This window comes from Prionailurus viverrinus, chromosome E2, assembly GCF_022837055.1.
Source record: "Prionailurus viverrinus isolate Anna chromosome E2, UM_Priviv_1.0, whole genome shotgun sequence".
NCBI lineage: Eukaryota > Metazoa > Chordata > Mammalia > Carnivora > Felidae > Prionailurus > Prionailurus viverrinus.
Genome location: NC_062575.1, coordinates 28,507,305 through 28,535,194, shown reverse-complemented (window position 1 = coordinate 28,535,194; position 27,890 = coordinate 28,507,305). Strand labels below are relative to the sequence as shown.

Below are 27,890 nucleotides of genomic sequence, written 5' to 3'. Positions count from 1 at the left end.
CAACATTTAGCTGCGGCTTCCTGGGCTGTATAAGCGTCTACAACCATGATTACCCAACATCTTTTCCAAATAGGTTCTTCCAGCTTTATTTTTGTAAAAAACAACAAAAAACCCAAAGAGAACCAAGTCACCAAGCACGGGACAACTTACCAGGCAAGGTCTTGAGTCCCTCCCTCCTCCATGTCCCATATGCCTAATCAACAGCGTCCGGGAAGCAGGTGGCACGGTTAGCTTTTCCCAGAGGGGATATTACAAACAAGGGCTTGGGTACCAGACGGAAACCTGGCCAGGTTTTTAATCGCTGAGAAGTTGCTTAAGACCGATTGCTTTAAATAACTGGTATGTTTGAAATGCAGGAAAAGGACGACCATGCTGTCAGAAATCCTAACCCTCTTTCCACAGATGACTCCCTAGAAGCCACCTGTTGGCTTGAGGGAGGGAGGGTCAGGTCAGAATTGCGGCTGAAGGAATGAGGCCGGTTTCAGAGAGCTCACTCTGCAGTCCCAGGGCAAAGACTAAGGTAAATACGCGCGGCTTGTTAGGCTTATTCTACGGTGGGCCAGCGGCTGCAGGTCTGGAGTCCTCGTTAGTGTATTTAGTGTTGGTGAGAAGACTGGGCTCCAGCCTTGGACACTGGAGTCTCTAAAGACAAAGCGGAGAGCCCCGTGTCCCCCGTCACCTTCCACTAAATACGGGGGACAGGCAGGTGGTGTCAGCCACGGGCCTCTCTCCAGCCCAGGCGCTTGCCGACTTGGGCGAAACCAGAGGAAGGATCCCGATTCCGTAGGAGCGCTGGGTGAGCCCGGGTCTGAGGAGCAGAGCAGAGCAGGCGTAGTCCCTTCCAGGCCGACTCCACAAAGGGCTCAGGCCTCGGGCTTGCAGGCCACCCCGCGCTGTGACCCAGCTGTGACCCAGCTGCAGCCTTTGGCCCCAAGGTGGGCCATGGCACAGCTGGCCTAGGCGTAGCCGCCAGCCATCTGACTGGTGGCTGCGTTGCTGCCCACGCCCCGCCAGGCCTGGAAGCTGAAGAAAGCGCTCACTCCGTAGGCAATCATCACTAAACATGCAAAGAACTGAAAGGAAGAAGACACCAAAGCTGAGTTGGTGTGCGCTGTGGCACTGGGGGGTAGGGTGACAGGGATCCGAGTGCCAGACAGACTGCCTCAGACCCACAGACAGCAAAACCTTGAGCAACGCCCCTCCATTAACCAGAACAAGTTGCTCTGGCACCCGTACCAACTCCAACTTAGCCATACTCTCCTATAGCAAGTGTCTGTTGGGGGTGCCGATGGGTGCCAGGTTCTGGGGCTGCCGACATTACATTCTCGCGGGGGAATCTATTAAGAACCACGCAGGCAAGGTATGTCAGACTGTGATGAGGGCCACTGGATGATGTGCTAAGAGTGACCGAGGGGTAGGAGCTAGTTCACACACACATCAGGGATTTCGTTTTAAAAAGACAACATTGTGATTCCAGGGAATCTTCTGGAATCGGTTCATAGGTGCCCCACGGTAGCACCGGTGGCCATTTTCAGAAGCTCCGTGTCTCTACCACGGATTTCAAAACCATCTTCTTCCTGGTCTAGCTCCTGTCCTACCCTGGACTTCCCCTAGGGGTGCTCACCTCTCTGAGCCTCCGTTTCCTTGTCTGTCCACAGGGACTACCAGTCCCTGTCCTCCTCACTGTGGGAGTCAAAGGGTCCTGTGAGGAGAGGTCTGTGTGGGGCCCCTTGGAGTCAGGCAGGACAGGTGTGGCGGGGGTCACTGGTATTTCACTGGCTACCTCACGGGGGAGCCCGAGTTTGGCCTTTCTGAGAGACCCTGTAAATCCCCCCAAATGGTTTAAGCCAAAAGGTTTTGCAAATGCCCCTTTCAAGAAGGGCCGACAGTTTTTAACAGGTCCTCCCAGGGGGCATATGACTGTCAATCAGTATGGAACACCCGGGTTAACAACAAAGTTCAACGGTTAACCCAGAACTTCATTTACTACCACAAAGTACTTCCCAAGCATTCTGGTTCCTCAAGGTTTTACTGTTAATTATGGAAGACTGAAAGCTCAGCTTCCCTGAACCCCTGAGATGATGATAACTCTAGCAGTGGCGGGTGCTGGCCTCAGTCCAGAGAGTGGTGGGAGTCCTGGGGCATAGACTTGGTCTGGCCCGTCTCCCCTGTAACTAACTGCCACGGGCGCCCCGGGGAACCATACTCACAGAGGCAGCCGCACGCTGGTTATACGGCCGGGTGCCCTTCAGGGACGTCAGCTCGACGGCGGCAGAGCAGGTGATGAAGGCCGTGATGTAGAGAACGGTGGCGCCCACGTTAAATATCATTAACTGGGGGGCGGGGGGAGGGGAGAACAGGCTTAAGACAGCAGACTCTTCCAGGAAGCGTGGAACCTCTTGGTTCCCAACGGCACCTGCCTTTAGTAGCCAGGACCGGGGCTGGAGCTCAAGGAAGGGGAGGGAGACCTGGGTCTTTGCCACTAGAAGGGAAGTCCACATGGGGTCAGGCCGGTGGCCATCTGAGCTGGGAACGTAAATACACCTAAGGCTCAGCGGGGAGGGGACACGATGGGGAGGCCCAAAGTGATCTGGTCAGGAGCAGCGGCGGTCCCAAGAGGCAAAACCCATTGCCAATGGCAGGAGATTGAACCAAGGCCTGCTAAAGAGCACCAGCTAAAGAACTCCAGGGCCACGCTCTTCCATGTTGGCTCAGCGCAAGCTCGGCCCTCCCTCTTGGCACTGCAGGCCTTGGTCCTGAGGCTCGGCCTGGGAGCACCTCACATCCCTCTCTACCCCGGTGGGAGGAATCTATGTCTGCCTTTTGGCCACATCTTCGGCTCAAGGCCCCCCATGTCAAATGCCAGGGTCAGGACCCCGCAGGGTTCTGGACCAGACTGACAGGGAGGACCCTCAGCTGACATTCAGGCTGAGTCCCATTTCCCCAGTGCTTGGCCCCTGGAGCCAGTAAACAGTCTTAGCAGACACTGCAAACTGGGGGCCCTCAGGCATGTCTGGTTCAACCTAGAGATTTTAAAACTACCAACATTCTAAGAGCACCTGGGTGGCTCAGCCGGTTAAGTGTCCAACTCTTGATTTCGCTCAGGTCATGATCTCACACATGGGGCTCTGTGTTGACAGATCAGAGCCTACTTGGTATTCTCTCTCTCTCTCTGCTCCCCCCACCCCCTCGCTTGCTGGCTCATTTGCTCGCTCACTCTCAAAATAATAAACATTTAGAAAAAATAAAGGTTATTTTCAATAAATAAAATCACCAACATTCTAAAATTAGATTTCATATGAAAACCTGAAGATTTCATATAAAACTTTCGATCCTAACATATCAAGAGTTGGCACCAGGGGGCCTGCCCTCCCGCTAACAGTAGGAACTAGGAGAGGTGGCTCCCTATGGACAGGTGGATGCGGGGTCTCCGGAACCCCTCCTGATCTACTTCACTCACTCATCTTGCCCAGGCCCTGTAGGGTGCTGGTGGCCCCCGTCCCAGACAATGACCCTCTGGCGATCCCAATCCAATCTTCTCTGGATGCAGTCAAGCCTTCCCTGCCCTATCTGCTAATGGGCCCAGGAAAGGAGCCTCCTTCCATCAACAGCTGGGGCTAGAGCCCCAATCAGGGACACTGAGGCCTCGCCATCTCGGGAGATCTCTTTCTTCAAGGCTCCTGGGACACAGAGCAAGGGCTGGATCCCAGCCAGGAAGTCCGGCCACCCCTCCTCATCCCAGGATCTTCCCTCCAAGCCCAGCGCCCGCCACGAACACTGCCTGGCTCCTGCCAGTGATGTCAAGATCTAACAAACCCGGTCTGTCTTGAGGATGACTCACGTTTCCTCGGTTTAAAAAGTCATTGAATTCCAAACAATGCCGCCTAGTCCCAGCCTCGCTTGTCTTACAATCATGTGCCTCTCTTGCCTCGCTGCAGAGCTGAAAGCCTCAGACCCCAGCTGCAGGGGTTTTCCGGGTCAGAGAAAAAAGCCCAGCAGCTCTCTGTGTGTCTGGCCGGGGTCCTTCCTATGGACGCTCTCAGCTCTGTGTCCCGAGGAGACTGGCCCGGACGAACCTGGGTCACCACCCTCTCCCAGGCTGTGAGGGCCTCGTCCCGGGTAATTCCGGACAGCTCAGCCCAGCCTCCAGACACAGGGCTGCCAGAGTCCGACAGACCCTTGGCAACACGGGAATCCCCATTGCCCCCCAAAAAGGAAAAATACTTTCAAGATCCCAAATGGCCTCTGGGCTCTCCATTCAAGAGCTCCTCACTTCTACTCCCTCCCACGGAGAAAGCCAAACCTGTGTCCTCCCTGGTTTGTGGCCATCAATCTTCCCTCCCCCACTTGGCCCTGCAGGCTGGCTGAGGGCCAGCACCCACGAGCCACTCCTCACGGAGGGAGAGGGGTCAGCCTGGAAGCGCCCCCGCCCCCGCCCCCGCCCCCCCGGCTCCCACCCAGACTCACCACCAGCGGCCAGGGCACCATGTACAACTTCATGTGCAGCTGAAACAGGTAGAGGATGAAGAAGACAATTGTCACCAGCCAGAGGAAGACAGCAACGAACATGACCCAGCCGTAGGCTGGGTACAGGTGGTACGGGGTATCGGCAATCAGGGCCCACACCAGCAGCCCCAGCACCTGGAGGGATGAGACAGGGCCAGAGTCCCCCAGAACCCCCACCGCTCTGGCTGGAGGCCACAGGGCTCCCTCTGCAGGACACATTTCTCATTTAGTTGAGAAAAATATTTATCTGGCTCCTACTGTATACCACCATGTACCAAATCCTCAGGTGAAATGTTACATACCGTGGGACACCTTCCCTGCTCCTCCAGTCTGGGTTCTAGAACGTTCTTTTGTGCTCGCATGGCCCCCCTAGGCACCTACCACCCAGGACTGGGATACTGTTTCCTTCCCAGCCTTTAAGTTCCCTGGGGGCAGGCCAATGACTGTCTCACCCATAGCTGCACCCTGGCAGCCAGTACCTGGGCTCAGTAAAAGCTGCTGAAAGGTGAAGTTGCCATCCTTGAGGGATGGACACAGTCCAACTTCCAGAGGTGGGAAAACCCACAGTCTGTGCTGTGCTCCCACCCAGGGCCTCAGGGTGACTTCCATGTGACACCCTACCAAGCCCTTCCCACCTTCTCTGACTCTCCTAACTGCCTCTCTATACAGGTGCTACCATCCCGTTTCTCAGGAAGAAACTGAGTCTCACACCATTCCCACATGGCAGGGTGGGCTCCAATATCCCTGCAGTGTGTGAAGCAGCTAACGGCATGGACCTTGCAGCCCACTACCTGATTTTAAACCCTGCTCCCTTCCTAGCTGTGTGACCTTGGGCAAGTTCACGACCTCTCTGTGCTTTGGTCACCCAATCTGTAAAATGAGTATAGTGACCATACCTACCTCACAGGGCTACATCAAGGACCTGTAAGTTCACGTATATAAATGGGTACAACAGACGTTTGCTTTTACTATTCCCCGCTGGATACACTGCCCTCCGGGCCACGGGGAATTCTGCGCAGACAGGCTGATACCGGCTTGGGGAACTTGGCAGTGTGGGACTGAGCAACAGGCTTGCTCTGAGGCACGGCCCAGGAGGCTCAGGAGAGCCCACAAGCAACACCTCACATGTAGCCATCCCAGCCTCCTCCATACCTCTCCTACCCTCTTCCTTGCTGCCCAAGACCCCTAGGCTGAGGCGTCCTCCCTTGTCCCCAAGGGCATTCTTTGGAATCCCTGGAGCTAGGCGTGACTCAGGTCTGGCTGCTGAGGCAGGGAGGGTCTACCATGGGGCTTTGGAGAAAGGCTCCTTTGCTAATGAAGATGCACAGAGAGAGATGCCCTCTTCTTCCTCGGGTGGCATCCAGGCACGTGGCAGCAGGCCTCGCAGTGACCTTGCCACAACCTGAGAATGAGCAGATCGTCGGCTGGATCCCAGAGAAGCGCCTCAGAAGCAAGATCCACCTCTAGCCGCTGGTCTCAGAGACAAAAAGTGCCCCCCTCCCGCCCCCCAGGCCAAAAGCTCCTCTGCCGGCCAGTGCTGGGCACCTGCTAGGCACCCCCACCGAAGCACCCCTGCCAAGGACCAAAAGGGAGGTTTCAGTACCCATCCCCCTACACTTGGGGGGCAGGGCAGGAACGGCCTTAGGTGAGTGGGCCTGGAGTCCAGCAACCCCTAGAGCGACCTGCGACCTTCCCTTCCTGCGACCTTCCCTTCGCGTCCTCCTGCCGCTCCGGCACAAGAGGCTGGGGAAGGGTGTGGTTGATTGGCGTCCCTCCCACAGCACCGCTGGAAAGTGGGAGGTGGAGCCCCAGGCCTGGGAGGCAACAGCTGGGGGTCAATCCTGCCCGTGCTGTGGGACACCGGGCGAGCACCTTTCCCCCTCTGTGCGGCTCTGTCTACCAGAATGCAGGCCCCGTGAGGAATCCAGGTTTGGTCACTGCTGCATCTCCGGTGCTCAACAGTGCCTGGCACATATACCTGCTCAATACCTATGTGCTCGGAGCTAACAGGCCTCAGTTTCCTTATCCATGAAGTAGGAGTCAGACACCTGCCCTGCACAGGTGCTGTGTACTAAAAGAGGAAGCAGGTGTGAGTCAGTGGATGTGCTGCGGGCCTTGCCCCCTCCACCCGGGGAGAGATCTCGGCCCAGGGCGGGAGGCGGGAAAGGCATCCACTCCTCCTCTCCAGAGCCCTGCGCCCGTTCCCCGTCACCCAGTGGGGTGGGTCCGCAGGGACACCACCCATACTGCACCACGCCAGCCTCAGCTGCCCCATCGGAGATGGGCAGGCCCGCTTTGCAGGTGAGGAAGGTGGGACAGGTGGCAGGGCTTTGCCCACAGGCACACAAACTGGGCACAGAGCCGTTCCCAGTGAGGCCTCTGAGCCAGGTTGTCTCAGCCCATCGCCCCACCTTCCACCACCCATCCTCAGCATACCCTGCTCAAAACAGACACGTCAGGGGGGCAGAGACTCCCCCCCCCCCCCCCCCCCCCCCCAGAGCTGCTCCGAAGGAGAACCAACCCTCCTAAAGCAGCAGGACCCTCCCAGGTGAGAACTCAGCACATCAGGGACAAAGAATGATCTTAAAGTAGGGTCCTTACAGGCCTCCATGACATTGTGCTGCAGGTTCCAACTACCTAAAAGGAAGTTGAAAACGCAGTGCAATGAAAATCAAGAAAAGAGCAATTCGGGGGCGCTCGGGTGGCTCAGTCGGTTAAGCGTCCAACCTCGGCTCAGGTCACGATCTCACGGTCTGTGAGTTCAAGCGATGCACTGGACTCTCTGTCACCGCAGAGCCTGCTTTGGATCCTGTCTCCCTCTCTCTCTCCCTCTCAAAAGTAAGGAAATACTAGGAAGGAAGGAGGGGAGGGAGGGAGGGAGGGAGGGAGGGAGGGAGGGAGGGAGGGAGGGAGGGAGGTGGGGGGAGGGAGGGAGGGAGGTGGGGGGAGGGAGGGAGGGAGGGAGGTGGGGGGAGGGAGGGAGGAAGGAAGACGGACCAATTCGGTCTACCCTAATGTACACCTATGAATTATCAGTATTATTACTCCTAGATTTGGTCGCAATAACCACTTAATGCTCTCCAGCTCGGTGCCGCACAGGCCTCTGGAAAGCACCTCCCCTTTTATTTCACTGTTTCCCTGTAACCCCCTCACCAGTTGGTACTATTTATTTTCCCCATTTTCCAAACAGAAGCTCAGAGGGAAATGAGCCTGTGGTCACCCATGATCACCCGTGGGTAAAGGGCAGGGCCGAAGTTGAACCCAGATCTGTCCTTCTCTGGAACCCAGGCTGCTGATGGTCACTTAGTGTTGTGTGAAAAATGAGGACACTTGAGCTGTCTTCTGGCTCTGCCCTGCCCTCCAGCCCTGGTTTCCAGACCAGCAAGCGGAGAGATGAGCTGCTAGATAAGCAGCAGGAATTTCTGGTGTCCCTCCTGGCTGCGCCCCGCTGGCCCCGTGCCCTGGGAGCCGCCGCCTCGGTTTCTGCCTCAGACAAGGAAAAGTCCACTTCTCCATCTGAACCAGACACTCTGGTTTTTCCCGTCTGCTCTCCCCCAAGAATCCCAACGGGGCACCCCAGGCCAGGGCCTCAGGGAGACCCCATTCAGGACAGGGCAGCCCCACATCTGCCGACCCCTCTGCCAGCCTGAGCAGCCCTCCTGCTGTGGACCCACACTTTAGCGGGAAGAAGGGGTCAGAGGGCTTGTCCTATGGTCCACTCTAGGAGAGTAAACACCACTTTTCAGAAGGAGGGAGACAGCGGTAGGTAGCTGAGGGCAGACAGCAGGAAGCCGCCTGTCTCCAGGGCCTTACCCAGGCCCCTCTGTCCGCGACAGTCACCTTGCAGCTCTGGTGCCCTGAGCACGTGCGTCTCGCTGAGATCATTCATTCAACCAATATCGAAGTGGCCTTTACCTCCGGGTCCCTGTCTCTTGCCTACACATTCATCATCTGCCCCCGTGTTTCTCTGTGAGAAACAGACACACAAACACAGAACCAAACCTTATCCCCTCGCGCCTTTAATGCATCCCTTGCAACATCTCCTTCGGACAAGCACTATAGATAAAGAGAACTGTCTGGAAATCTTGAAGGTGCAGGCCTTTTTTTTTTTATCCCCCTGAGGAAAAAATCTAAAGACTTCAGATCCGAGATTTTTCTCTTTAAATGAGGACTGTCAAAAAGGACACATTCACACATTCCCCAGGACCTTTGCACCTACAAAAGAATTTCTAAACAATTGAAGAACAGCGATATTTTTGTTAAAATCACCTGCAAAGAGGAGAGATTCATCACAAATGCCAGACAGAAAGGCATTCCTTGATTAGGATGGGCCCTGATCCAGTGACTGGTGTCCTTATAAAAAGAAGGAAAACGGACAGAGATACACAGAAGTAGAAAGCCATGTGAAGATGGAGACAGAGACCAGAGTGATATGTCCCCAAGCCAAGGAACACGACTGCTGGCAACCACCAGAAACTAGGAGACAGGCAGGGAAAAGGTTCTCTTTCAGAGCCTCCAGAAGGAACCCACTATGCCCACACATTGATTTTGGACATCTAGCCTCCAGAACTGCGAGACAATAAATTTGTTTGAAGCCACCCAGTTTATTGGTATTTTCTTATGACAGCCCTAGGAAACCAGTATGTCTTTCTGAGCAACTTTTGACTGCAGATGAATGTCATGATCTGATCTGTGTGACACTGGCATCAGTTTTGACGGAAGGCTGGCCTATTAATTCACTGGGTTCGAGCTCTGGCCCTGCCAACTTCCTAGCTGCGTGACCTAGGGCAAGTTGCTGAACCTCTCTGTGCCGCAGTGTCCTCACCTTCAAAAGGTGCCTACCTCATAGGGTAGTTCTGAGATCAAATAAATATCTGTAAGGTACTCAGATCAATACCCAACATGGGCTTACCACTCAATACAGGTTCTACTGTAATTCTCAGTCTGAGGGGTTGGAATATGGGTTTTCCAATCCATTCTCTGCCTGGGTTCCTGAGGTAGTAACAATGTGTGCAGTTCCTTGGGGGGGGGGGGGGGGGGGAGGCCTCCCTCAGATAAAGAATGTATCTAACCTTAAGCACCAGGCACCGTGTATTAAGTGATAAGCTTGTGCCCCACCCGTCTTTCAGATAAGGCAGCTGGGCTTATCTGGAGAGGAGGCCCCAGAACGTCAGGTGGCCCAGCTCAGCTCTAGAACACCTCCTGGAAGTATACTCTCTGTTCCTCACAGGTTGAAGGGCCCTGGGCAGAACCCTTCAGCCCTTAGACCTCGGTCTTCCCCTTAGTACAACAGGAACAGGGAAGGTCTGCTTATGTTCCCCAAGGCTCCCTTCAGTCTGGGCCTGGCACTCCCAATGCACACCCCCTCCCCCCCAGGGGGACCCAAAGCCCCCCCCCCCCCCCCCCCCCCCGGGTACGGGAGGGACTCCAGCAGCCCAGCACTAAGCTAAGTCCTCTCCCACCCAGGGACAGTCACCCCGACTCTCCTAACCCTCTCCACTTCCTGGGCTAGGTCAGACCCTTGTGGATTTGCTGTGTAGCCTTGGGAGAGTCACCTAACCTTTCTGGTCTATTTCCTCATTTGACATGTGAGACAGCTGGGCAGGCACACCTATCCTGATCACCTCGCAGGCGTGTCATTGCAGGTAAAGGAAAAAGTTAACAGCTGTAGGAGTCCGGAGTGACTTCGGGGGCTGTCAGACTGTCCCATCCCCCAGAGTGAGGGAGCCACGAGGAGGGACAGCACCTCAGAGCCTGGAGTCTGACACTGGGGACTCAAACTCAGCCAAGGCAGGCAGGTCACAGAAATGGCCAAGGTGGGTCAGGTAGGGACTGCGGAGCTGAGAGCAGCCTGCTGGCACCTGGAGGAATGCAGCCCAGGGTTCCAGGACTTCCAATTTTCCAAGAGACAATAAACATCTGAATCTCTATGTGAAATTTTCAGCTTAAACGTTGACAATGAACCCAAAGGTTTTGGAGACGATATGAGGATGGGGCCCGCCCAAGAGCCCCCAGGACTCCCTTCTCCCCACTGCACCATCCAGGAAACTGAGGTCCAGGGGCGACATGAGCCCTTCCGGGGTTCCCCCTCACAGGGACACATCTGGGCAGCTGAGGACACTCAGAACTTGGCCTGGCCAGGCCCAGTCTCCACCCCCGCCCTGGCCCTTCTCCCTACAGTGAAAGGGACTTTATGGGGACAAAAAGCCACCCATTGTGTCACAGGAGACAAAGGCGCAGGGGACAGAGGCTCCGGGTGCCTGAACTGGCCACAACAACCCCACGCACCACCCCCTCCTGGTGCAGAGGAGGCGGGCTTGGGGGTTAGGCTCCGCGGAATTCCCGCTCTGTATACTCTGAGCGCTTGCTGTATACACTGTATACCTGAGCACTCAGGGAGCCCTGGGGCCACCTCCCGGCTCCCCCAGGCCTGGCACCGTGTTTACCTCCTCTCAGCCTCCCTTTCACTGGAAAGCGGGCACGGGAGAGTGATTCGGTCATTGAACAAAGTCTCCTGAAGGCCGGCTGTGCGCCAGGCTCCCTTACGGACCCTGGGAAAGAAACACAGAGCCTGCCACCAGAATCTGCGCACGCAGCACGTGGCTCCCACCCCGGGCTGTGGCAGGGAGCACGGGGACGGGAATACTGGCCCAGGGCCTGGCTCACCCAGAGGCAAGGCTTTCCAAATGTGGCTTTTGTCACATTACTTGTTATTCTTTAGTCTTGAGTCTCGGAACTGAAAATTTTAAATCCCAGAGGTGGAAGAGATTTCTGCACACCCACCCCAGCGGCCCAGCTGCCCCTAGAGCCCCCTACCTCCAGTGCCTGTCAAGGAGCCCACTCTGCTTGCACTCTGCGTGTCAAGGAGCCCTCTGCTACCCTGTTACTTTGTGGTCTCCCTCAGAGTTTTAGAAAAATTTCCCAATGGACTGCCTCCTGCTTATCCCCGGGCCAGTTCCCATTCTCCACTCTGGGGCCAGACAGCCCATTTCACAGATGAAGAAACCAAGCCCTTAGAAGATCTGGACCTGGCCCAAGGTCTTACACAGTAAGGAGTGGGGCCTGGACAGTTCTGCGGCCCAGCAGCTGGAGACGCCCAGAGGAGGACGGGTCTCCATATTATGGGGTGGGGAGGGAGGGGGAGACCAGGGCAGAGAAGGGGCAGGGCAGACCTTGAACCCTGGGGCACAAGGGATGACAGAAGCTTATGTACTTAGCACCCTGGGGGACCTGGCACCACAAACAGATCCCAGTCCCGCCAGTGACCCTCCAGAGAGAGCTGGCTGTCGGGAGTATATGGAACTTCATTAAACCCATGCAGCCTGGCCCCACCTGATGGGGAACAGGGTGGTACAGAGAGCCTGAACTGAAGGTCATCCATACTCCCTGACCCTCCTTCCTCAGACACTGGCTCTGGTCCTGACTCTAGACCTGTTGTGGGTGACAACCCACAAGCCCTGCCCCATCTTAACTTCAAGGAGGGACAGGTGACCCCATCTGGCCAGCCTCATATAGGGTGGCAGATCATCTGATGTGTGACTCCCTCACCCCCAAATGAAAGCTAGAATGACCTAGAACAGGCCCAGGTCTATCGCCTAGCAGCTTGAATGCTGAGCCCTACATGGCCTTCGGCCCTTGCCTTCGTGCCCTAATCTCCCTATGAGACCCTGGGGTGCCACCCTGGCCTCTCCCCCTTGGGCAAACAGGACAGGCCAACCCAGACCAACAGCAAAGGGCTTGTTAGCATCGAGGGCTGAGCTCACTGGGCTACCAAGAAAAATAGTTCCACCCCTCCCTGCCCACCATACAGGTTCCTGGTGGCCATGGGGACCAGGGCGGCACCCCGGTGGCTCCCCTAGACTCTCTACGAACAGGAGATCAGGGCCCGGTCCTCACTGAATCCCGCCACACAAACAACTCACCAGCTCTCAAGGGCTGACCAACACCTGACCCTGCCACACAGAAACAGCAACCATCCACCAGAGTGGACGGCTTTGCAGGCTCCTTCCATTTATAGCTGGTTAAGGAGACCACCCCAGGCCACCCAGCCAGTAACCCGGAATTCAGGGCTACTGCTTGCTGCTGTGTGTTCATGGGAAAGTGTCTTACCACGTTTTTTAAAGGTCAACCTCACTCATAAGAGAAATGCAAACGCTCCTTACTGCCCGTGCTACCCTGACCTATCAGACGGGAGCAGGTGCTAATTCACCAGGCTGGCGACCCCTACGGAGGGCGTGTGGCACTCTCTCTCAAAATCACACACACATACCCTGAGCCAGCAGTCCTACTTCTGGAAATGTACTGTACAGACGCGCTCAGGGGCTCGCGTGAGATCGTTCCTTGCGACAGCGTGGGCAGCAGCAAGAGTGGAAACGCCACGTGTCTGTCCACAAAGGAACGGGCCGCTCAGGTCACACAATGGAACGCTGCAAAGCCCGAAGACCAATGTGACCGTGCTCCACACGCGGAGACAAAAAGACCGCCAAGACACATTTTTGAGTGGAAAAGGCGAAGTGCGGAAGGATGCGGAGAGACCGTATCCCTTGGGTAATGCGGGGACAGGTGTGCCACATGTGCGTTTCTCTCCTTAAAGAAAAAGTCTGAGAAACAAAGGCAGCTGGGAAACAAGAGTGGGGGGTGGACAGGGCAACTCGAAACCAGGAAGGGACAGAGATTTGTCACCGCGCTCTGGCCCAGGCTATTTTACTCTGAACTGCAGTAAATGTATTACCTATTAAAGAAATGAAGAGCATAAAGGATCCGAAAAAGAAACACAGTGCAGTGTGTGCTGACATAGAACATCCCCAAGGGGGTTGCCAGGCGGGGTAGGCACACACACACAGTGTTCCCATCTGTGGTTGTTAAGCGAGGACACGGTTATGTGTAGAAGGCTTCGACTCAGCGGGGACGACGCCTTCGCACAGGTGGCTGCCTCGGGGGACGCGTCCGGGATGAGAGAGACGCGGCTTTCATTAATCACCCTTTGCATTGTTTGAATGTTTTGCCATGTGCCTGTATAATTTCCTCAATACAACAGTTTTGAAAGAAATACTACTTTTTAGAGAAAGTGTGAGCAGGGGAGAGGGGCAGAAGGTGAGAGAGAATCTTAAGCAGGTTCCACGCTCAATGCAGAGCTGGACGTGGGGCTTGATCCCAAGCCCCTGGCATCACGAATGAGCTGAAATCAACAGTCCGATGCTTAACCGACTGGGCCACCCCTTAAATGGGCCCCTCAACAGAGAAACAGTGACACTAGGGCAGACCCTGAAACAGTTAACAGGGAGGGACACAGCTCGGTATGACAGAAAGGATCTCAGGTGCCTGGCGTGTAAAAAAAGCAAAGTGCTGAACAAAGGATACAGAATAAAAGCATCCATGTTTTTTTACAATGTACAGGAAAAAGAACCAGAAACACCCAACAGTGGTCCCCTTGAGGAGAGGGGCAGGTGATCCAAGAATAACTTTGGCCTTCTGTGTTCTAAGTTTTGACATTTTAAGGAGAGTGTGCTCACATATTTATTGCGAATACTCGACTCCCTCCAGGCAGGACCCAATGGCGTGTGGGCGGAGCTAACAATACAAAGCGAGGGTTTCCTCTGGACACAGGAGGCAGAAGATGAGCTCGCAGGGCCTGGAACGCTCCTTTAACCAAGGAGGCTAAACCCCCAAGTCTCAGTGCTCAGGAAAGAGGAAAGCCCTGGGAGGCCCCGGCACTGCAATTCCAATGTGGCTGACCTCTGCACGCACTTCTGAGACCCCAACCACCTCACCCGGGCAGCCTCCTCCCCTCCTCCTGGAGGAGAGAGGTAACTTGCAGGGAACTTGCCCTGCCCCCCACCTGGAGAGGAACGAAGTGCCTGCGGGGGGGCTGGGGACAGAGCCAAGATCACCTTAAGGAAGAACTTTCTAACACTCCCAAATACACAAGGATGGAGCAGGCAGCCTTGAGAGGAACTGAGCTCCCCGTCCCTGGAAGCATGCAAGCTCGAGGGACCTCTGGAAGCAAGCATAAGAACCCTAGGATTCTATGGCTCTGTGAATCCTAACTGCCCTTCATTCCAAAACACGCTGCACCAAGCCCTTTACAGCATCATCTTCCATATTCCTCGCTATCTCACCAGCACTCTTTTACCGACAAGGACACGAAGGCTCGCTCCCCCCAGTACTCTGCAAGACCCATGGATCACAGTGACCTAGTGACAGGTGAAGCTTCTGAGAGCTGTTCATTCACCTGCAAAAAGGGAAGGACAGAAGGTACCAAATACTGACAGCCCTATTGCCACAGTCTATTTATCTGGGCTTCTGCGCCTGAGGCCTCAGGGATGCCTTCTGACTGCTGGACTTTTACACAACCTGTTCTGAGGTTCATCTGTTCGGAACCTCCTTCTTCCTACTCCCTTCCTTGTAACTAAACCCTTCAGGGCCCACTTCTGTCAGGAAGCCTTCCCTAGTGGCCCTGGCCCCTGACGAGTCTCTCTTCCTGAAGTTCCTTTCCTTCTGCTCCAAAGCACCCTAGAAACCTCCACCCCCCCACCAAAAAAAAACAAAAACAAAAACAAAACGAAAAAACCAAACACAAAACAGGAGGCTAGAGCCAAAGCTTTGGATTCCCAGATCTGAGTGCAAATTCTGACTGTGACACTCTACCGGGTATGACCTTATACAAGTTCCTCACCAGTAAACCCAGGTAGGATCATCTTTTCCCCCAGGGCCATAAGTATCAGTTGACCACACCTTGCACAACTTTCCTGCCACATCCTAGCCACACAAAGATTTGCAGCATCAAAGCCTCCAGTTTTTTCTGGAAGTCTTTATGACCAAGAATTATCTCTAGATCAAACTCGTCTGCTTGCTTTTTAGATGCTACCTTCATAAATGCATCATGTTTCCCCCTTTGCCTAGGCCGCTAGGAAACTCAACAAAGAATCAACAGCCTTCAGGGCATGACCTTGTGGTTCCAGAGTTTGAGCCCTGTGTAGGATTCAGCGGCTTCCCACTCTCTCCTCTCTCTGCTCCTCCCCCACTCGCCCGTTCTCTCTCAAAATAAACTTAAAAAAAAATTTTAAAAGAATCAACAACCCTAAACTTGCTATAGATTCCTAGTACAGTGATCTCTTTTTAGCTCTCTTTAAATCAACCATTCCCCCTCCAACACACACACACACACACACACACACACACACACACACACACACACCAACTTTAAGAAATATATTACTTTAGAGGTGCCTGGGTGGCTCAGTTGGTCGGGCGAGCTACTCCTGATTTTGGCTCAGGTCATGACCTCATGGTTCGTGAATTCAAGCCCTGTATCGGGCTTCTCACTGACAGTGTAGAGTCTGCTTGGGATTCTCTCATTCTCTCCCTCTCTCTAAATAAACAAACAAACTTTTAAAAAAAAGCAATATATTACTTTAACTTTTCTGCTGTACATGGCTTAATATCACATTCCATTTAAATTCTTTCTGGACCCAGATGTGGGGGTGATAAATCAGTGAACACTGAGGTTCTTCAGGACACATTTAATACCAAAAAGCACATCTCCTTCCCAAGGAGCTGGGGCCTTTCTGCCCACCCCTCCTCCCTCCTCCCACCATTTCTAGAAAACGTCACCAAATCCTTTGGGAAATAAAGGAGAATTAGCTTTCATCTCCCATTTACTGTCTCCTCCATGCAGCCTTCCCTGATCCGTGCACAAAACGTTCATCCTCTGGGCACCTCCCTCACAGACTAAGAGCTCCTGGAGAGCAGGCAGGTGTCAGGGATGACCTCCATCACTCCCTCAAAAGCACCACACCTGTGACCTGTGGGAGCACAGCTGATCGTGGTAGTTAAGAACATGAGCCAGAAAAGTCTGACCACCCAGGGCTTAGATCCCAGCTCTCTCACTCTGTGAGATTTTGGACAAATAACTAACCTCTGAGCCTCAGCTTACTCACCTGTAAAATGGGGAGAATAAGAGGACAGAATGCCCTTGCCAAAGAACCTGGAGCATGGTTCGCACCTGACTGGTGGGAGCTTTCATGGCTTCCCAGCAGATGGCGGTGCCTGTTGGGTGGAACCAGGAAGCCATCCATTGAAACTGTCTTTTGTGACCAAAGAAACAGCTCAGGAAACAGCTTCTCCCACAAGTAGATTGGTTAAGGCACTAAAGGGTGCAGGTCTTCAGAATTCTGATGAGAGACCCTCATCCCCCCACCTCCAGGGGCAAAGGCACTTCAGGGAGGGCAAAGGAAGGCCACCCCACTCACACCCAGTCCCTAGGAGTCCGGAGACCTAAGTGCCAAGCTTCCCCACAGGCCTCGTGGCAAGTCCTACACTCTACGTAGACCTCAGTGTTGATATCTGTGCAAGGGGCCCAGATGCTCAGCGCGGGGCTGCTGGGCCCACAGGGACCCCCAAATCAGAAACAGCCTCCTGCAGAGGAATCGACCGGGGATCTGGCAGGGACAGCAGGGCCCTCTTATTTGCTCAACCCCAGCTCTCAGTGTTCAAATGCAAATGATGCCAGACTACCAGGATCACGGCCTAGGGTTCCAGCCCACCATCCTCTGCAGAGCCCAGTAGAGATCTCCCCGTTGTTGCAAACCCCGCTGAGGCTGCCAGCTGAACCGGGTTCCCATCTCCCGCGGTGGTAGTCGAGGCCCTCAGCTTCCGACCTCCTCAGAAAAAGGGCTTCAACTCCAGCTTCACCAACCGGACTCCTACTCCCCCCAACTTCCTCTCCACTCACCCATCCCCAAACCCTGCTCACACAGCACCCCACACTCTGAACCCCCTTTCCTTCGCTCTGCCACAGAGTTCAGTGAAGTCCCACTCAAAAGCTCCCTCTCCGAATTCATCCCCCCTCTCCTCTGCCCCCAGGGCCGGACAGAGGCTCCCACCCAGGAGGAGCACGTCTCCTGAGAGGTGCTTTCTACCAGCAGACTTCAATCAGCCCCCAACCTGACGTCCTACCCACCTTCCAGAATCTCCCAAACAACTGAGAGAAGATTGCAAATGTAGATTTCTGGGCTGCACTTCCTGAGATTCAAATTCCAATTCCACATTTCTTCCGGGGTGGGGATCCAGAATCTACATTTCAAACAAACCCCTCCAAGAGTCTGAGACTGGGATGGAGAGGGGGGCCCCAGGGAGAGATTTGTGAAGTTCTAAAACAGAGCTAGCACTGACCCAGGTGCAGATGTAGGCGGGCAGACACCGGGGGGGGGGGGGGGGGGGCGCGGGCGGAAATCTCCGACCACCTAGACTTCCAGCCTGGCAGTTAAGCTAGGACCCAGCAGGAGGGGACGGCAGGAGATGCCCTAAAAGAAAATGGATCCTGACCCACCTCCAGTTCCACCCTAGTCCTCTGAAAACGGACCCTCCGTTGGTGGGGAAGCTTCCCACAGGGGCAGCCACCCGGCTTCCTGACTGCCACCTGAGGGTACTATGGGCCTGAACTGATGTGTGGAGGAGTGGGGCGTCCCCACCGGTCTGCCCCTCCCGGGGTGTGCACAGGGTCGGGGAGGCATCCGAGCCTTGCCTCTAGCTTCCCACAAATCCCTCCCGCCTGCATCGGGCGGGGTATCTCGGCCCCACGGGACCGGCCAAACCGGCTGGAACCTGGTGGGGCACCCAGTGGAAGCCAGAAAGGCCCGGCTCTCGCGCGGGAGCCCCCAGGGCCGTGTCTAAATGTACGCGCCGGAACGGATGTGCCCTCTCGATTAGACAAGGAGTGTTCTGGGGAGTGACTACGCGGAGCCACTCGGAGGGGACTTTGCCTCACTCCAGCCGGGTGCCCCGGAGAGCTGGGGCCACGTCCTGGCAAAGGCAGAGACTGAGAAAGAGACAGTTGTGCGCAGCGATTGTGCGTCTGTGAGCGCTCCTTTGGTTGGCCTCCAGTGACCACCTCAGGGCTCGACCGGCGTGCGAGAGCGGGCCCCCGAACGCGGGTCCTTGCAGGGTCTGCAACGGGGAGGTCTCGAGGCGAGAGGCCTCCAGGGTGGTCTCGGGGTCGTGCGTCCCGGAGGCGCCCCGGGATAGGCACCGCGCGTCGCGGCCCACGGGAGCCGAAGGTGACGGTGTACTAGGAGCAAACCAGGCAGCCCCCGGAGCCCCGACTCCTCCCGTCCCGGCCGCCCCCGACCCCGCGGGCCCGCGCGCGCTCACCAGCTGCAGCAGCATGAGCGCACCGAGGCTGGAGCGCACGAAGCCCAGGTCCGGGCGCAGCGCGGAGACCGAGGTGCCGGCGCCCTGCGCGGGGCTGCTGGTCCGCGTGCTCACTTTCGACGGGAACTCGGCCATGGCGGCTCCGCTAGCCTCCAGACGTCCCTCCGGCCGCCGCCGCCGCCCCTCCCGCCGCGAGTGCCCGCAGCCGCGCGGCTCTCCCCGGGGGCTCCGGCTCCAGCGCTCCGCGCAGTGCAGGGGCGGGGAGCCGCGAGCCCTCAGGTGCTGCCGAGCTGCGGCCCCGCCCCCCCCGCGGGACCCGCCCCTTTAACGCTTCGCTCCCCGCAGGCCGCCCCCACCCACCCCGAGCTGTTCGAGGCCGCGTCCCACTTTCCAGACGGGGACACCGAGACCGCGGCCGATGAGATGGGTCTCTGCCACAACCAGCCTGGACGGCGGCTCCGTTCTCTAGCGAGGAAAGCCGCCTGCCGGGACTCGCCCTCACCCTCACCGCAGCCTTGACCGCTGCTCCGCGCCCTCCTAGCCCGTCACTTCCAAGCCCAGGGTAAACTCGGCTGGCAGAGCGCAGTGCTACAGGCCCTCTCCTGGATGCCTCTAGGGCGCTGGGTGCCCTTCTCTCTGAGCTCTCTCCTTAAGGCGAGGTCCGCCCCTCTGTGCAGCGCCGCCTAAGGAGTCCGGGAGACCTAGCACCCAGGAGGTGAGGGGCTGAGTAAACTGTGGCTGCACCTGACTCCACTGATGTGGTTTTCACTTCCGAACGCGCTAAGCAGTAACTTAGAAGATCGTTGAGCCTCGGTTTCCTCGTCTGTAATAGAGGGACTGTTGTGTAAAATAAATGAAGCCCCTGACATACCGTGATGGGGGGAAGCCACTCACAAGGTGGGAGACGATGTTGGAGTTAGGGTTTCATTGTTCCACCTGCACCCCGAAACACACGCGCGCGCATGCGCATACGTACACACACCCTTCAGGCCTTGGACGCTTGTACAGATTATTTATTTACCAACCAGTGTTTGCAGAACCCCTACTATATGTCAGGCCCTAACCCAGGCCCTGGGGATACAGCAGGTACAAGCCAGGTGAGGCTTCTCAGATCCCACTTTCTTTCTTTTTTTTTTTTTTTTTTTTTTAATTTTTTTTTTTAATGTTTGTTTATTTTTGAGACAGAGAGAGACAGAGCATGAACGGGGAAGGGTCAGAGAGAGAGGGAGACAGAGAATCTGAAACAGGCTCCAGGTTCTGAGCGGTCAGCACAGAACCTGACGCGGGGCTCGAACTCACGGACCGTGAGATGGTGACCTGAGCCGAAGTCGGACGCTCAACCGACTGAGCCACCCAGGCGCCCCTCAGATCCCACTTTCTACTGGGGATGACAAGTAATGAACTGGGAAGAAAAAATGACTTCAGTGACAAATGCTGTGAGTAAAATAAAATAGGAGGATGTGACAGAGATGGCCAGGAGGCAATTTTTAGATAAACTAGGCACAGAAAACCTCTCAGAGAAGTGACATTTATGCAGAGAACTGAATCATCAGTACGGTCTGCCTTAGGGAAGATCTGGGAGAACAACTTCGTTAGTGCAAAGGCCCTGGGGCTGGAGGAAGCTAGTTAGTTTGAAGAACAGAAAGATCCTTGGTGGGGCTGTGTGCAAAGTGAGCAAGGGGGAGATTTGACAGGTGGGAAGAGACCAGGTCCCATAGGGCTATTTAGATGATCAGAATAGCTTCCCGTGGCTGCCACCTGAACATGGTGGCTTAAAAAACAAACACAAAAACAAAACAAAAACAAAAACAAAACAAAACAGAAATGTACTCCCTTACAGTTCTAGAGGCCAGAAATCCGAAATCAGTTTCAGTGAGTCAAAATCAAGGTATCAGTAGGACAGCTGTTCCTCTGAAGGCTCTAGAAGACTATCTTCCTTGTTCTTCTAGCTCTGGGTGGTGGCCTTGACCTTGACCTGTGACCTCATCTCCCCAATCTCTGCCCACCCAGGTAATCCAGATTACCTCCCATATCAAGAATCTAATCTGCAAAGACTCTTTTTCTTTAGACAGTAAATTTACAGATTCCAGGGATAGGATCTGCTATCTTGGGTAGCCATTTATTCAGCCTATGCAATAATGGAGGGGAGAGGTTAACATTTTATTCTGAGGACTGGTGGGTTTCAGACAGGAAGGTGACAAGATCTGATGGCTAATATCTGATGGAAAATATCACTGGTGGATGATGATGGAACCACTGGGTGTCCAACCCCTTCTGCCACAATGCACCTGAGCCCCTCCTGCCCACCCCACACACACTCAGGAGATGAGGAGAGCTTCTTGGTAGCTGCAGACTCAGAGACCAGCCTCTCTGCACACTGTAGGAGCCCAAGTGCAGAACACAGCTCTTGGGTAAACCCTTAATTTTACTATGACACGGGAAACAGTAAGATGATTGTTTCTGAGGCAGCTTCTAGAACAGTAGAGTGTTTGGGTTTTGGTTTGGGTTTAGATTTTGCTTTTTTGGTTAATCCCACTTTCATTCCTTTCAAATGGCAACAAGCAAGACTCAATCACTGCATTGTTTTTTACTTTGACATTTGCTTCCAAACCAACTTCACTCGCCGCCCTCCCACCCCTCCGTCAGAAAAAGTGGGAAGGAAACTGCCACCCACCCAGAGTCTCCACTGGCGCCTTAGAAGGTCTGGGAAGGGGTGGGGGAATGAGAGCCAGGGATGAGGCCCAGAATGCCTGTCCTTTCCAAGGGCAGTCTCCGTCCCTGGGGTCTGAGCAGGCCATCTCCACACAGATCACCAGCAGCGCGTGCCTTGTCTGAGTCCTCAGTTTTATAAAGACTCTCTACTCTGGCCAAGCACCTACTATGTGCTGGGCCTCCCTCCCTTGGGGTGGGATGAGGGCATGCTGGAGAGGCAGTGGAGATTCAGGCCCTGGGCAGATGTTTAAGGTGTACCTTGCATGGGCTGGGCACTGAGGACAGAGCTGTGAGCCATCCAACCAGAAACCCTGCCCTCAGGAAGTCTGATGGGGGAGACAGACAATCTAGATATACAAACCCACAGAGAAATTGATAGTTACCAATTGTGATAACATTACCACAGGAAAAGAGCAGGACCCCATGGGAGAGAATAATTGAGGGTTAGAGAGTGCCAGGGAAAGTATAAACATTTAAGCAGAGACCTGAAGGATGAATAGGAATCAGGCAGAAAAAGAACATTCCAGGCAGAGAAAACCACCATATGTGCAAAGGCCCTGGGGCAGGAAAGACTTTGGGGTCTTTGAGGCGGGACAAAAGATTATGAGCTGAAGGGATTGGGGAGAGATGATGTTTAAGAGGCAGCCAGAGACCAGACCACCTGGTTATTAAACCCTCGGTAATAGAGTGGGTTTTATTATTTTAAAAAATAACACCCTTTGGAGGGTAGTTATATCTTTCAATTTGCAATTTTTAAAAATTCGCAGAAAGGTTCCCCTGGGGCTCATCCAGCAGCTTCCAGAAGCCAACTCTGGGAAGTTGCTGATTATAATCAGCAACTATTAATTGAACACTTCTCCATCCGACTCTATGCTTCGTGCAGTAGGGTTGGTTCGATTTCTTTATTTTTGATCACACAACTAATTCATTCATTGATCTTGTTGCACGGCACACACATGTCTCCAAAGCTGCACCTTCACCTCCAGTTAATCACTGAGAAGACTTTGAGTATCTGGCATATCTTTTGTCTTCTTCTCTCGCTACCACATCGATGTGGGGGGAAAAGGCAAAACGGAAATGTAGATAAAATTAAATTTCCTTCTGGGGTGTCTGGGTGGCTCAGTCGGTGAGTGTCTGACTTCAGCTCAGGTCATGCCCTCACAGTGTGTGAGTTCAAGCCCTTGGAGCCTGAAACCTGCTTCGGATTCTGTGTCTCCCTCTCTCTGCCCCTCCCTTGCTCATGCTCTCTCTCTTTCTTTCTCTCTCAAAAATAAATAAACATTAAAAAAAATTGAAATTAAATTTCCTTATAACCCGCAGCCCACTATAACATTCCTCCAGGAACTCCTGCCAACCTTGGCTGGACTATAGCTAGGCCTCCAGGATCCTGTAGCAAATGAGAACGCTTTTGGAAACTTCCCCAGGTCTTTACCTTCACCACCCCCGCCCCCCAATATAATCAATACCCCCGCAATCACCACCCCCGCATATAATCAATAGCTCTTCAGTATCCCAGGGCAGCACCTCTTTCTGCCCCTGAGTCCTATCCCTGTGCTGTAATAAAACCACCTTTTTCCACGGAAGACGTCTCAAGAATTCTTTCTTGGCGGTTGGCTCCGAACCCCAACATTTTCCACATTAACATAACGTGTAGAAATGTAAAGACTTGCTTTGAGTGTCATTTAAAAAAATTAAAAAAAAATTTTTTTAAACATTTATTCATCCTTCAGAGACAGAGAGAGGCAGAGCATGAGCAGGGGAGGGGGAGAGAGAGAGACACACACACAGAATCCGAAGGAGGCTCCAGGCTCTGAGCTGTTTGTCAGCACAGAGCCCGATGTGGGGCTTGAATTCCCGAACGGCGAGACCATGACCTGAGCCGAAGTTGGATGCTCAACCGACCGAGCCACCCAGGCGCCCCTAAAAAATTTTTTTTAACCAAAAAATAAGTTTCTACTATATATATTGAAACTTGACTTGCACTTAACATCTTGGAAATTTCAATTTCACACGAAGACTGACCTTTTTACATGTCATGTAATATTGATAAAGTGGCTACTAATTCCCTGTCCCTTCCCCCCAACTGATAGGTGATTTCCAATAGCTCCTCATTACAAGAAATATTATATAAGCCTCCTTATTTACACATCTTTCCTCACAGGTGAGATTTTCTATGGATCCAGTCTTCAAAGCAAAACCACTAGATTGAGGGTATTTACATTTTTTGATAGATACCGCCAAATTTTTGTAGATTCTACAAAAGACCATATTTGTTGACGCCCCTGTTAAGAGTGAGCTTAACTATTTGCCCAACCCCCAATATGTGTGATGAGCATTAAAAAAAAAAAAAAGTCTCTTGTTTCCATTGGCATTTTCTAATACTTGGCTAGTGGGGCTGGGTTCCTACTTAAGCCTACTGGTCATTCATATTTCTTTTTCCTTGAATTTAAGGTTTGAACCATATGCCCTTGTGTGGTAAGGAATTTAAAATTTCCCGGGGGTACCTGGGTGGCTCAGATGATTAAGTTTTCCACTCTTGATTTCTGCTCAGGTCAGGATCTCAGGGTTCTGAGATCGAGTCCCGCATCGGGCTCTGCACTGAGCATGGAGTGTGCTTTGGATTCTCTCTCCCTTCCCCTTTGCCCATCCCCCCTCAAAAAAAAAATAAAAATAAAAAATAAATAAATAAAATAAATTTGCCCAAAGAAAAGTCTGGTCTTTGCTCTTGGCTTCTGGGAGGTAATCTCTAAACCTCTGGAATGTCATGCCTGATAGAAATGTCCTTCTTTGTTTAGGGTGGGGTCTGGCCACACCAGATATTCTAACAGTGTGGTTTAGGGTCAGGGAACTGGCTATCAGCTCATTTAGCTCTACCTGGAAGGGCTGGAAACTGAGATCAGCTATGCGGGAAGTCAGTCAACTGTGGCTCCATGATGAAGGGCCCACAAAGATTTGGGACACCGAGGTGGTGAGTGTACCTGATTGGTAATAGTTACACATCAGTGCTGAGAAAACAGCGCATGGAATCCATGATTCCCTGGGGGAGAGAACAATGGAAAGGCCATGTTTAGAACTTAAAAAGCACCCTTTTAAAAACTATACAAGTCATGGGTTTCAGTATATTCACTGTAATGAACCATTACTGCTCTTTAATTCCAGAGCAATTCCATCAGCCCTGTGTGCCCTCCCCTTGGCTGATTTTAATCTGTATCCTTTAGCGGCAACAAACCGTAACTGAGCCTAGCAGTTTTCATTGCTTTCATTGCTTTCATTGCCTTCTAACGAATGAATTATTGAACCTGAGGGAGGTTTAGGGAACCCCCTGAGCTCTGCCGTTGTGTCCGAAGTGACCGCGGATTACTATGCTTCCCTCTGACACCGCAGCCCTGTTTGTGCTTTCAAATGCTCTGAGCTCTTTTTATATTCTGAATGCTCATTGTTTGTCACTTTTATGTGTTGCTATTGTTTTCTCCCACTTCGATTCTCCCACTCTGTAGCATTTTGGCAAATGTGTATAGTCATGGAATCACCACAAAGATTAGAGTATAGATCACCCCAGAAACTGCCTTTATGACCTCCACCCTGGCCCCAAACAACCACTGATGTGTTTCTGTCACTGTTTTTTTGAGCCTTCTAGAATGTCATATAAATGAAGTCTTACATTATACAGTTGTGGCAGGTTGAATAATGCCTCCCCTGCCAAGGTGTTCAGTTTTGATCCCCAGAGCCTGTGAATGTTACCCTGTATAGCAAAAAGGGACTCTGCAGGTGTGATTAAGGATTTTGAGATGAGATTATCCTAGATTATCTGGGTGGGTGATAAATGTAACCACTGTATACTGATAAGGAGGAGGTAGCGTCACCTGCCTAGCTCAGTCTGTGGAGCAGGTGACTCTTGATCTCCAGGTCATGAGTTCGAGGCCCCATGTTGGGCATAGATTACTTAAAAAGGCAGGGTGGGGGTGGTGAGTGGGCACCTGGGTGGCTCAGTCAGTTAAGGGTCCAATTTTGGCTCACGTCATGATCTCACAGTTTGTGAGTTCGAGCCCTGCATTGGGTTCTCTACTGTCAGCACAGAACCTGCTTCAGATCCTCTGTCTCCCTCTCTCTCTCTCCCCTTTCCCCCACCCTCAAAAATAAATAAACTTAAAAGAAGAAGAAGAAGAAGACAACAGCGGTGGCAGAGAGAGACATTTGATAACAATAGAAGAGAAAGCAATGCGAGCAAAGAAAGAGAGACCACTGTGGTGCAGCCAGGAGCTGCCAAGAAAGGCAGGCAGGTGGCTTTTAGGAATGCAAGGGGCAAAGAATGGATCCCTGCAGCCTCCAGAAGAAACCAGTCCTGCTGACGCTTTGATCTAGCCTCTTAGGATTCATTTTGGACTCTAGAACTGTAATAAAATAACTTTGTGTGTGTGTGTGTGTTTAATTTGTGGGTTTTTAAATGTCTTTTAATGTTTGTTTGTTTGTTCTGAGAGAGAGAGAGAGAGAGATAGCAAGTTGGGGAGGAGCAGAGAGAGAGGGAGAGAGAAATCTGAAGCAGGCTCTGCACTGACCATGTGCAGAGCCCGACAAGGGGCTCAAACTCAAACTATGAGATCATGAACTGAGACAAAACCGAGAGTTGGATGCTTAGACTGAGCCATGCAGGCGCCCCTTAATTTCTGCGTGTGTGTGTGTGTGTTTTTAAGCCATTAAGTTTGTGATAATTTGTCACAGCAGCCAGAGGAAGCTGATACAGCAGTCCTTGGTGAAAAGCTCTGTCCGGTTAACATAAAGCTTTTGAAATTCATCTGTGCTGTTGAGCATAGGTTAAGTAGATTGTTTCTTTTTAATGCTGAATGTATTCACTTGTATTGATATACCACAACATCTTTATCCATTCACTAGTTGTTGGACATTTGGGGTTTTTTCCAGCTTGGGCAGCTATGAATAAAACTGCTGTGAATATGTGCATGCGTGCAAGCTGTGTTTGTTTGTTTGTTTGGTTGGTTGGTTGGTTTTAAGATTTTATTTTTAAGTAATCTCTACACCCAACATGGGGCTTGAACTCACAACTCCAAGATCAAGAGCCACATGTTCCACTGACTGAGCCAGCCACAGGCCCCCGGGGTTTCTTTGTGCGAACAAATGTTTTCATTCCTCTTGGGTAAATACCTAGGACTAGAATTGTTGGAGCATATGTTATGTGTATTATTAACTTTACAAGACATTTGCGAAACTGTTTTCCAAAGTGGCTGGTCATCATTGGTTTTACAGATGAGTACACCAGCTGGAAAAAGGGCAGAAACTTGCTCGGGGTCACCGGTTGAATTAGAGACATCAGCAGAACTAGAATCAATGTCTAAGGCTTCTCATCACCAGCAGGGATCCTGAGGGGCAATGGTCCAGGGCAGTCATCAAACATCTATGATGCTTCATTACATGCACTTTGTTTTTAACTTTGCTATCAATCTGATTACGCCGAGGAGAAAACCTCCTTTGGTGCTGATAGGTCTTCAACACCCCATTCTGTTCATTCTTTTCAGTGAATAAATATTCTGGCTAGAATTTAATGACAGTGGTTTGGTTCCCATTGTGCTTATTTTTACTGTAACCTTCCATTTCTGGGTAATGAGGTGGGTTTTCTATTCTAGCCGTATTATAAGTTTCTTCCCGTAACACATTTATTAGTTTTAAAATGAGGCCATTCCAAGAAAATATTTAGTTTTTAAAAAGTGCACAAAAACCCTTGCATAGATGGTCAAATGGTTTTGCCAAGGGTGTCGAGACCATTCACTGGGAAAACGGCAGTCTTTCAACAAATGTTGCTGGGAAAAGTATACACACACAAAACAATGAAGTTAGACCCTTACCTTACACCATCTATGAAAATTAACTCCAGTGAATCAAAGACCTAAAAATTAACTCTAAAACTATAGAAGAAAACATAGGGGGGGAAATCTTCATGACATTGGATTTGGCAATGATTTCTAGGCAACCATGCCAAAAAGCACAGGCAACAAAAGTAAAAACAAATACACCGGACTATATCAAAATTAAATTTTCTGTGCATCAAAGGACACAATATGTGAAAAGGTGACCAACGTATAGATTGGGAGAAAATATTTGCCAACCATATATCTGACTCAAGGGGTTAATTAACTCAGTATACAAAGAACCCCCTACAACTCAATCTCAACAATGAACTAAAAAAAACAAAAAACAAAAACTGGACAAAGGACTTGAATAGACATTTCTCCAAAGAAGCTATACGCATGGCCAACAAGCATATGAAAAGATGCCCCGGGGCGCCTGGGTGGCTCAGTCGGTTAAGCCTCTAACTTCTGCTCAGGTCATGATCTCACGGTTCCTGGGTTCAAGCCCCAAGTCGAGCTCTGTGCTGACAGCTCAGAGCCTAGAGCCTGCTTTGGATTCTGTGACTCCGTCTCTCTCTGCCCCTCCCCCACTCATGCTCTGTCTCTCTCTCTCTCTCTCTCTCTCTCTCTCTCTCTCTCGCTCTCAAAAATAAATAAGCATTT

General features: G+C 52.5%; 1 protein-coding gene across 2 annotated transcripts; it reads right to left on the bottom strand.

Annotated features, from left to right (window-relative positions):
* Positions 1-73: 73 nt before the first annotated feature.
* PLLP (plasmolipin) lies at positions 74-18,920 on the bottom strand. Of its 2 annotated transcripts, none has more exons than XM_047835236.1 (4): positions 18,658-18,920; positions 4,468-4,641; positions 2,211-2,333; positions 74-1,073 (listed from the first exon to the last, which is right to left on the bottom strand). In XM_047835236.1, the coding sequence occupies exons 1-4, from the start codon at positions 18,790-18,792 to the stop codon at positions 957-959; spliced, it is 549 nt and encodes a 182-aa protein (XP_047691192.1). In that variant the 5' UTR covers positions 18,793-18,920; the 3' UTR covers positions 74-956. The 2 variants fall into 2 exon arrangements, 1 of the variants encoding a protein (XP_047691192.1); XR_007147327.1 differs by having other exon boundaries at positions 966-1,073; positions 1,625-2,333.
* Between the last annotated feature and the right edge of the window lie 8,970 nt (positions 18,921-27,890).